The following is a 12,027-nucleotide window of genomic DNA, read 5'->3' as shown; positions in this document are numbered from 1 at the left end:
ATGGTGGTGTCTTTTTTTAACCTTTCCAAAAGCTAAAATCCAAAAGTTAACGTGTAAAAATGAATTAATGTAAGCTGCGAATCTTAGCATGTCCACCTAACTAGCTTACTAGACACAGTGGTAGCCAACTTGCAAGGCCAAGGAACATTTCATACTACGTAAGCACTACATACTACTTTTAACCCCATTTTGTGGGGTTAAAAGAAAGGACTCTTCATGACTAACACATTTACTGTGTAGTATTTCCCCACTGTGTTAGCCATTCATAAATATTAAAATCATAATATATAGCTAATGTTAGCAGCTTTATTGGATTTGGAGAAGTTTACACTCAGCTAATGTTAGATAGGGTTCACAAACAGTCCATATGAAACTGAAACAGAAATCTGAGATCCCCCACAAAAAAGTAAACACACAAACAAACTAACAAACAGAAAAGGCCCAACAGAATCTCAAACCAGGTGGAAAGGTGGAAACCCTGTATTAGCTTCAGATAAACTTATGAATACATGTTAGTACAGAACTAGAACTGTGGATTTTGTAAACCATCAACTATACTTTCAATGTACGTAGACTACAGGCACGTGACTATTGTTTTTAGACATACTTATTAAATGTGACCCATTTATACTTGAAATGACACAGCAGTTGTCTACTGATGAAATTCTAATGTGAAAAGCTGTTATTTGTTATTTGTATTTGTTATTTATACCTGGACAAGTTCTTCGGGAACCTGCTTGCTATTCTCCAGCACTCTGATTGGAGGGATGATCCAGTCCCTCTTCACCCTGACCATTCCCTTGCCTTGGTTTCTCCATGGGTAAAGGGCCTGAGGAGGCAGCTCTTCCTCATTGTGAAGAGGTTCAGCAGAGATCATCAGCTGAAGGAAACAACAACAGCAAGGGAGTTAGAAAAGAAAGTCACAGGAACATGCAGTTAATTAGGCATTAGAACACACATCACACTCCACTATTCATACAAGGAGATACAATATGTCAGTAGCCTAAGTGTAGTTTTTTTTTTAAATCCAGTAATTGTCTTTCATTGAAGTCATACATTATGACATCATAGATGTTTGCAGCTGTTTAAAGCTATGTCGAGAGTCTCCATCAGTGCTATAACATTCCCAATGGCCTAATGGAATGGCTGTATGTTAGCTGTAGCGCTGAAGCTGTCTGTAATGTGGAATCTGTGGGATTGTCCAGGGCAGAAGGGATGCAGGGCCACAGCTTCACTCGCTAATACATGTGTTTGTCAGCTTCCTTTGATCTGGGTGCAAATTCATCTCAGGACGAGGAAACACAAACACTCATGCTCATTTTACAAGCCCTCATTCAACACATTGCTGTCTCATGTTGACTGCGTTCACACAAATACACCCATGCGCGCGCGCACCACACACACACACACACACACACACACACACAACACACATGGGGGGAGCACACTCACACAACAGCTGTCGAGTATGGATTTAGATCCTGTTCTTTCCCACCCGCATTCCCACTCACACTCACAAATTCCCCTTTATGCTCAGCTCTGCACCTGACTGGGACTTCGGGGTCACCTTACATATCCGCTCTGCTGTAGGAATTCCATAGACGCACTCATACAGGCTTTCTCACACACACAGAGACTGATATATAACAAAACACCCACCCACGCATAAGCACATATACACATTTACACAAGTTGTTTCTTTCTTTCTCTGTGGGAATTGACTGGATTTAGCATTACTCCCCTTATGTTTAACAGCTCAAAGGCATAATCCATAGAACCAGAAATAAATGTAGAAGGTATCTGTTATGTTTGTCTTTAGGTTTTCTCTCAAATATAACTGACTTTTTTTTTGGTGAGTCACAAATAAATAAGTAAAATAATGGATCAGTGGATAAATTTGCGAATATTTTGTGAATGGCCTATGATCCCTGCCCTGTCACGGGTGATCTGATATACTGATCCTTTGGCACACTGTTGGACAGTGCAGGCAGGAATGGCAACCATGGCTGGCATCTGCAGGCCAAGTCAGAGGGCAGGCTAATCTTAGACTGTTCTATATTCTCAGCCCCTACCTTTTTAACTTTTTGTAGCCATCGTCATCTACACTCTCACAGAGATGTTTACATTCACATTCCAGCGGTGCATGTCACCCACACAAAGACTTTTGCATAGATGAGCTCTCAAACCTCCACCGGCATAGCACACATTCTGCACTGATACTAAACCTCAACATCAATAACAGCTGAATCACAGTTGTATTTCCAAATATAGCACTTTCTGAGTATGCCTGATTTGTGGACACATAACATGGCCACCTTTTTCTAACTTTGAGAATGTACACACAGTGGACCTGTGTGAGCTTTAAATGCAAGTTCATCAAATCTATCGCACAACTCTCCACCAGCACACCATGCTTTATAAATCAAACAACCGAAATTTACACAAAGAATGTGTTGAGGTTAACCGCAGATTGACTTTAAAGTTAGTTAAGGTAATCCATAAATATGAAGAGATGGAAGAGACATGGGACTACTGTAAAAAGGATAACCAAAGTCATAGGACAAATTGTTTGGGAACCATGGATATCTGTACCAAATGTCATGGCAATCTGAAGAACAAAATAAATAAATTAATTAAAAACAGTTGTTGAGCCATGTCAATAAAAACTGAACATTCCAACCTACTGGTGCTAGAGAAAAAGTCAGGGGATCATTAAAGTCAATAGAAGTTACCCTCTGGGGATTACACGTTTGTATAAAACAGTCAGACTGACCAGCATTGTCATCCCTAAATCCACGCCGCTAGCATGGCTAAAAATAGACATTCGACCATTTTACCCAATCATGGTTAGAGGAAGATTGCACTGAATGTTTTGTATTTATAATTCTTGGTGATTTATTTATTTATGTATATATATTTTTCTTTATACAGTTCTGTATCCATTAGGAGTAAATGTTGTATTTTGTAAAAACTATTTTAATAAGATGATGATAATGTTTTTTTTGTATATTTAGTATCAACGGTGATCTACACATCACACAAGTGATCAATGGCCTATATACAGTGCAAGGAAACTGGAACCTACCTCTGATGAATGCAATAAATCCAAAAACGTTTGGTGAATAAAGAATCGTGTACTGGAGGAAAGGTCTGCTGTATTTGTTTTTTTTTGATAGACTGACCATCTTAACAGTTACAGTTATACTGTGAAAACAACTATACTGTGGTAATGCTGACGCAAACCACAACAACAATGTATTCCAGCTTTTCCAGAATATAAAACAGAAAAACTTAGAACCACCTGGAAACAAACATTTGTTATTTCCCACACTTCCTTTTCAAATACTTTATATCAGTGTCTTGCCTTGTCCTTTCAATCTGAATTTAAGATAAGACTGTGTTTTGGATAGTGGCTCCACTAAGTATCTGCCTCTCTTATAATGTTTTCACCAGACCAAGATGCAGTAACACTAAAGTGTCATGTTACCAATTAGACCAGCATGCGCCTTTTCTGACAGGCTGAGCGATGACACCACACACAGATTAACTGTTTTAGAGGCTTTTCCCAGAAACTTTTACAGCTTGGCCTTTCACCTTAGGGCCGTCACAGAAGTATGGTCAGCTTGTCTGGGGATGATATGCCCTCCCAGCAAGAACCTTTAAGCCGAGGAGTGTTTACCGAGTTTGAGAAAGTTAAATTCTTTTTGATAGTCCTCTGGTTCATGTGAAGGACTTTAAATCAGGAGATTACCTACATTATCGTATCGTCAGTGTACTTTGAAATCGCCCTATCTTTGGGAGATTATTGATAATTATGAGCCTAAAACTGAAAATTACATATTCAAAATTCAGTTTTGAATAAATAATTTAATAACACCTTGGAATAATAACAACATAAAAAATATAAGCAGGTTTTAAATATCAATTGAAAGCCACACTTCCATTTGGGGGAAGTACATTTGGTTGCTAAGTAGCATCTTAACTCAGTAGTAACAAGAGTTAGACTAGTAACACTAGACTTGTTTGTTACATTTAAAAACGTCAAACTCAGAAAGAGATGAGATATGTAGGGGTCACATAACGGCAACACTCAAACATACGCAGTAAGACAATAATACTCTGTTGATCACTGTAAAATGACTTTCCAAGTTTTGAAACTGCTGCATTTGAATCTCATTCATTCACAAAGCCATTGGAGTTGTCCACCTTACAGGTATTGCTACAAATGCATTACGTCTTGGACACTTTATGAGCCATTGTGAGTGTCCATGCTGTCATACCTTTAAATTACCCTAGTTTTTGAGTATTTTAATATGGAAATGCAAATGTCAGTCACATGTTGCAAACCATTAACATCAATTTATATTTTGTTTGTCGCTACACGTTCAAACGAGAAATGTAAGGGAAAAAATTAACTATAACTTTAACAAATTATACCAGCGAGTGATACATTTTATAAAAAATGCTATTTGCCATTTGAATGTATTAGTTGAAGCACCTCTGAGAGAGTCCTGTGCTGAATCTCTATTGGCCTGAGTCTCCTCTCCAGACATGTGTGAGTGGAACAGTTGTTCAAATAACTCAGGAAGAGACTGTACAGCAGAGAAGTAATGCTGGCTAGCATGCCTGACAGTTTCTTCGGCCACAGGGCTAGAAGTCGCACAGGTGTCTCTGTGGTCACTTCTGTTACTGTTTCTCAGGCACAGACATTCAACTGGTCAGTCACCATCAGTACTGGTCCCACACCCCTACTCTTTGCTCAGTCATGACTGCCTGGCATGGGCATGGACACCCTATTTATGGTGTGTGAGTCCCCTTCGGAGCAGATGTCCGAACTTTGGGAATGCTGAGCAAGGATATACTATTAAACTGAGACAGTGTGACTCAATAGGTGCATAAACATGGAGTTCAAGAAAACATAATAAAACAGTATCATCAAACAACTAAAGTGATTTGTTATATTAAAGATAATCAATAACACAATTTCTTTATTTAATAAAGCATGAGATAGAATCTTCTTGACATGACAGACACATTTACTATTAATACAGTGATGCAGTGACTGTCCCTTTCCTCTACATTCCCAGTATAAAAGCCCTGTACATTTTTGGGCAAAGAAACGTCATCACACACATTCTGTTAATTAGAATACGCCAGAATAAAAACCCAATCTGTTCAAACATCTCAAACAAACCTCTTAAACTCTATTGAACCCATTGGATGTATCTTTGCAAACTCATGCTGCTGGGAGAAACATTAGTAATTTTACATCAGACTGAATTTGCATGAATGTAAATGTGCTAAATTATTAATATTTCACTCAGTGTATGTGTAATAACAACAAAATGTAGGAACATACAGTACAATTTTGATTGTTGAATTTTTACTAAATATTATATATATATATATATATATATAATATAAAGTAAAAATTCAACAATCAAAATTCTAAAAATAGAATTTATAAAAAAATGACTGCACTGAATGTGGTGAGGTCTTTATGTGGTAGCTAAAGAATGCATTTTTTTACATGGGTATTCAGTGGGGATACAAAATGGCACAAGTGATAAACCCATAATAACATCGCTGCTAGCTTATTCTTGTGCATGACCATGGAAACAACAACTGTCACCACATGATCTTTCATGTCTCAGTCCTTTAAAAATAATGAGACAAAAATAATAAAGGAAACTGACTTCACTGTTCAGTCGACTAGTGTTTATGATCTGGAAGTTGTCTCTCTCTACCCTTTGCTCCCTCTGAAACCCTAGTCAGTTTAAAACACCCCCCAGGTATCCACACCCAGCAGTCTGTAATTCAGATTCTAAATCTTCTGACTGATTGTTTCCGATGAGTGAGACCTCAGCGCCAGCTGGCCGCTGCTACAGACTCTTGAGTTGTACCCGATTTCATGGTCCAGGAGCAACCCACTCCTCTTTCCGCGAAGAGGATTACAGAGCGGGACAAATGGCATCACATATGCATCTGGGAACAGCTGTGCCTGCTGCCCACTCCTCACCACAGCATACACCCAGCAGCCCCAAACACTGCCTAGTTCAAACACCTGAAAGCTATCAGGTGACGCTGTCCAAAACCATTGGACTGGATGGACAGCTTCTGATGGGAAGATTAATTTTATATTTATTATTCATTTATTAAAATGTCTAATACATGCTTATGAAGCATGTATTAGAGTAGTATATTAGTATAGTATAGTATAGTATATATACAGTATATATATATAGTAAAATACTTTGTACAGATATGCATAATATATCTGGTCTATGATTTGTTTCAGATATAAAACAACAATTACCTTATTTTGTTTGTGTATTTGCGAATATTTTGTGAGCTGCGTATGTGAGCTGTTAGCAACTGTTATTTAGCACTTAGAAATGTGTCCTCTTCTAACATGGAGGGAAGATAGAGAGTAAGCAGTTCTGGAGAAATCAAATTCCATGACAAATACCATGAGTGAACAACGACACAGCAAGGAATGTAACTAATTTTAGCTAAGTTGTGGGTTTGCACACTGTTGCTACAGTTGCTGCTGCAAAGCTAACATGCAGAGAGTGCGAAACCGTCCATGCAGCAATACTCACAACTCTCCTGCTACTAACATCACAACAACAGCATATCTTGGCGAACTAGAAGGTAAGCTAAATGTTTGTGGGCATTTAATAGTGCACACAGCTAGCGAACTATGAGGACATATTTGCGAATTTGACAAAAAGATGTGTATTGGATAAGAATAATTTTCACAACCTTTAAGTAAGGATTGGATTGGTTAGAATTGTTTGTGCTTTTTTTTTTTGTTGCTGTGCAATTAGTTTGCCATTGGAGTCCACTAACGCATGATGTTCCATGGCAGCTATAACATTCTCAGTGCCTCCACTGGGTTAGTATTTCATACTCAAAAGACAGAGTTTTGGCAGAGCAGACTGTTTACATATCAAAAACACAGCAAACAAACTGACAGAGGTACTTTTTGTTATTTGGTTGTCCCCCCTCTTGGAGGGGAATTTGAAGGTGCAATTAAAGCCTGTATCAGCCTCACCACCCAGTGCTTAAGTAGTTTTCTGCATCCAGCCCATAGACTGGGACCCTGCCCCTTAAAGGTCGAACTTCGGGGTTTACGGGTCTTTCAAATCATTAACAGGGTTATTTTTATATGTAAGGTCTTAAATACAATTATTGCTGAGGTCCTGAGGATTTGACCAAAATATCTTTTGTGTTATTAGGGGCTAAGGCCACTTGAACCGTGGCTGTATCAGCGATCTAACACTCCCATGTTCAAAAGAGGATACATACTGTATTTTTTTTCAGTGATTTTCTCCACAATCAATTAGCCACTGAATATGATAATGAACCACAAATGCAGCATAAAACCTTTCAACCACAAAGACACTTAAACTTTTAACAATTGTCAAGGTCAGAGATATGTCACTGATTGAGAAAATCTGAATTATTAATTTGCAGATGCTATATAGGATCTGCAACATTTAATATGAATTATAGAGCACATCAAAGCTAGACTTCCCTCGAGAATCACTGGAGGCCAACTCACTCACCCTCCCAACCTGGCCTCTATTACTACTCCAAACACAGAGAAAGAATGATGGTGGTTGGAAGAGCTGTTGGTAATATGTCAGTTTACATTGTCATCCATTTTAGTTCTCATAATGGCGACTGCCGACAGGGGCTACTAATGGTGCCCTGAGCCCCCTGTACACATCTGGAGTCTCGTCCTCCTGATAACACTTTATCATCCTCTTTCCAACTAGGATGAAATGTTTAGATAAGCCACAACATCTGATTGCAGAGCCAGTGCAGTGCCTCTAATGATGAAACTTGGTTGATGTTTGGTTGAAGACATCACTCAGGTAAAAACATAAACTGTATATTTGAAGAGTGGAGAAGCTAAAGGGCAGTCTCTTGCCAAGATCACACTCTGAATGGGCAGGACGGGTGTCTTGGGCTAAAATCTGGGGGCTGAATCTAGATCCATACAGTAGATGAACGGAGGGGGGCATGATCACACGGTAGCCTACAACTCAAGTGCAAGTGGAGTACTATTACAGCAGCCATAGGTGAAATTACTTACATTTTTTTTTTTTTTTTTATCAGAAAGCTCGCAACACTAGCTCTATTGTGCAGACATCTTTGCAACAATGGGAGATTTTAATGTCCACAAAACCATTAGATACTGCAGTCAACTTGGTAAGGACAGAACTTTAACTTTTGTTTTTTGTTTTCATCCATTGAGGCTGTGAAAGACTGCTCACGCTTGATATATCAGAAAACAACCACAAACGTTCTTCAATGCCCAAATACATCAACATATTTTGTTCATTTTAGTCGACAGTAGCTATGAAGAGGTGATGATTTTTCTTACCTGACAAAGCAGGGTACCCAGCACACACACCATCAACATCCATCCCGCCATCCTCAGAACCTGCACTCAGAAACTCAGTATGAACGGTCCCCTGATGACTGAAAGATCGGACGCTCCTCCACTTAGAACTGGCCTCCTGAGTGTCTCGACCGTGCAAAAAGGCCAAACTTTCCAACCCTGAAACCTGTCCCTCTCTATCCTTCTCTGTCCTCTTGCAGTCTATCTCTCTTCTTTCCTCTCCCAGCGTTTGTCAGTCACAGCTCCTCCCTGTCCGTGGCTGGGGTATGTCTCACAGTGGTAGGGTAAGGGATTAGAATTTCAGCAGCGGCCCTCCCATGTACCCCAGCACATGTGCTGTCACTCACAGGCCGATGAGAGAGAGAGAGACAGAGAAGTAGAGAGGAAGATGAAGAGAGAGGCAGGGCAGCTGTTGGTGGTGTAGACAGAAACAGTGTCTTCAACAGTTGAAAGTAATTCAACTTTATTTCACACTTTTCAAAAACAATATTGCTTTTTTAGAGAGAGACACAAAGGAAAGGGAGAAATAAGAAAGAAAGCCAAGACAATATGTAAAACCAAGACACAAAGTAGGAAATATGAAATACTAAACTTTCAGTCGTCAGTGACATAAACCAGAAAAGCAGAAACAGAAGTAGAAACAAACAGAAGCTGAAACCACACTATGTTTAGCAATTCTCCTTGAAAAAATGATGCAATTAATCGATTTTTTAAATAGTTCATGATTTGTTGTTCCGTTGATTCGGCCAATTTATTAATCAGCTAATCACGTCAGCCCTATACAGAACAATTCCACAACCTTTATTACATTAGGAAGTTAAATCGCTTTCTTGACAACAAAATTCTACTTTAGAGATTTGGAAGTAAACATCTACATTAGCCCATGGTTATGAGTTACAACTATGGACTATTTTCAGTTTTTTGTTAAAACTGGAAAACAACTACGACTTCATTTCTAGACCTGAATCGCTGAATTGATCAAAAATCTATTCCCCAGTTCTTTGATCACACACTACATCGATCTGTTCATACGCCTTTGGGCAGAGGAAAATAGAAATAAAACGTTTTCATTTTACAGGCCCCACTTGACAGCACAGCATACTGTTGTGTTCACAGTCTTAAGGAGCTTAGCGCTCCTTTTCTTCTCAAATCGTTCTTGTCTGGATCAACCCTCATGTCGCATGGCCGCATCCGTAACCTGCCTGTCCGGTGTGCTTTCTGTCGTGCCCTCACACATTCAGAACATTCAGCCAGAACTCTTTGATCTCCTGCTATTTTGAACATGCTGTCAAAGCAGAAGATGAAGATCTATGGTACTCCATGGGTGATGTCAAAGCAGAGAGTGCCATGTCTGTGATACTTAAAATTTGACAGAAACACTGCCATGATCGATGAAGTACGAGCAGAGGTGGTTGCTGTCCAGAGAGTGAGAAAGTTGGTCTAATTTTTTGGTTATATTTTCTGAGGTGAGACAAAACCAGCAGGAAAGATTTGTTTGGCATTATGGGGAGAGTATGGAGTGCAGATCACCGCAACACTACTTTCAACACCCAATCAGCCAGTCTGCTCACAGGTCAAAGGTCGACACAGCTCTTTATTAAGTAAACAACTTTGGACCACATTGGCGTCTCTTTCACCACATACACTCATTCACTTACAAGACCGACACGTATTCATTGTGAACAGTGAAGACTAATGTAGGACATTACGTTATAAACAAGGAATCGGCTACACAAATGAAAGTGTATGAGTTATGAGCGCACAGTTACACAGAAGACAGAGATTGTTGACTGTTTAACAGTCTAGAAACTCTCATGCTAAAAAGTAGAGCAGTGAAATAATTGAGTGTGTTGGCAGGCTGACTGTGCGTGCTGAGTGGGTGTTGGCATGCTGCCATGTGTGGGTGTGTCCATGAGTATGTGCTTGTGTGTGTGTGAGAGAGGGAGTTATAAAGGGGTGATTTTACAGCACCTGTCTCTGTCATTTCAGGCAGAGTCAGTTGGCCGGAGCCGCCCTGATGTTTCTCTTACTTCACCCCCCCACACACACTTCCCTAACAACAGGCTCTCATACCAGAGTGCGTGCCGGCCTTTCTTGTGGTGCTGGAGGAATATGGCTTGCCCGTTAAGATGGTCTAGATCAATGTTTTCTGTAAAATGGGTTAAGGTGTGTTTCTTATAAATAAAGACATGTCCAAAGGTGATGCCTAAGTTCAAAATTTACCCAGAACTCTCTCTGTAGTTTTAGAGACAGCAATCTGCTGCCCACTGCTGGCAGAAATAACAACTCACAATAACTCAGAGAGATAAGCTTGCAACTTTAAATTAATTTCTTCATGGCAAAATGCTTATGTTATGTATTAACAATAAGAGTGTACCTATAAGAAAATATATTCTATAACCCTGAGTTGGGGATTTAACTTCTGCATTATTGAATGAAATTCAATGTTTTGTAATGAAAAGATTCCTCATCATTTGGCCACTTGGGGGCAGCAGAAAAAGTTGCAAATACAACATATATATATATATATATATATATATATATATATATATATATATATATATATATATATATATATCAGGAGTATAGCCTACTAGTCATATATTGAGTTTAACCAGTTCCCTTACTTACTGTATCCAGCTGACTGAGAGACCTACATTCAGTTGTTGTAGAAAAAAATCCTACAAAATAAGTTCTGATGTCACAAGAAAGAGAATAGTTGCGCCATCTTGTGGTGTCTCAACGCAGTATTTATAATGCAGAATGTAAAATAATGTGATGTTAGTAAAACTATATAGTTAACAGTTTTTCTTCCAGAGCTTGGACAAAAGTTATTCTGAAAGTAGTTGAATGTATTCACATTACATGGATCATGAAAAATATCAGAATCAGCTTTATATCCAGGTTTGTGTACACATACGAGGAATATGACTCCGGGTTGTACATTGCTCACGATGTGCTAAATCAAACACAGGCTACAGTAAAGAGAACACATATATACACACTATAAACAAAAACAAAATAGACAGATTGAGACAATAGTGCAATGAGCAGAGTGCAAAGGATGCAGGAGTAAATTACTATTATTATTATTATTAATATTATTATTATTATGATGTACATGTCAGAGGTGGATGAGATATACAGTTACACATACATGCGTACATGTACACATGTACACATTGCAAAGGATGCTGGAATAAATAAGTATTATGTGCAGGTGTTATGTACATGGGTTAGGTGGATTTGGTATACAGTATATACACAATATACAACAATATGAACAGCTCTGAAATAGTGAATGATGAATAAATAAGTATTAGCCAGTAAACAGGTGGCTGATTAGAGGCAGTTACTGGGTTATTGCACAGGAATGGTTCCTAACACTGAGTCAGCTGTTCATCAGAGTGATGGCTTTGGGAAGAAACGGTTCCTGAGTCTGTTGGTTTTGGCGTACAGTGCTCTGTAGCGCCTACCAGAGGGGAGGAGCTAGAACAGGTTGTGTCCGGGGTGAGATGGATCTGCAGTGATGTTTCCTGCCCGTTTCCTGACTCTGGAAATGTATAAGTCCTGAATGGAGGGCAGGTTGGCACCGATTATTTTTTCTGCAGTCC

General features: G+C 39.1%; 1 protein-coding gene across 1 annotated transcript in view; it reads right to left on the bottom strand.

The window, feature by feature from the left end:
• The window catches only part of cdh15 (cadherin 15, type 1, M-cadherin (myotubule)), a 62,227-nt gene that overhangs the window by 7,938 nt on the left and 42,262 nt on the right, over window positions 1-12,027 (bottom strand). Inside the window, exon 2 of the mRNA XM_046032442.1 lies at window positions 713-880. Within this exon, the coding sequence (XP_045888398.1) occupies window positions 713-877 (165 nt within the window). The 5' untranslated portion in view covers window positions 878-880. The remainder of the gene's footprint in view (window positions 1-712; window positions 881-12,027) is intronic.

Source organism: Micropterus dolomieu, linkage group LG20, assembly GCF_021292245.1.
Source record: "Micropterus dolomieu isolate WLL.071019.BEF.003 ecotype Adirondacks linkage group LG20, ASM2129224v1, whole genome shotgun sequence".
Classification (NCBI taxonomy): domain Eukaryota; kingdom Metazoa; phylum Chordata; class Actinopteri; order Centrarchiformes; family Centrarchidae; genus Micropterus; species Micropterus dolomieu.
The sequence above is the reverse complement of the archived record's forward strand: the minus strand, read 5'-3'. Positions and strand labels throughout refer to the sequence as shown.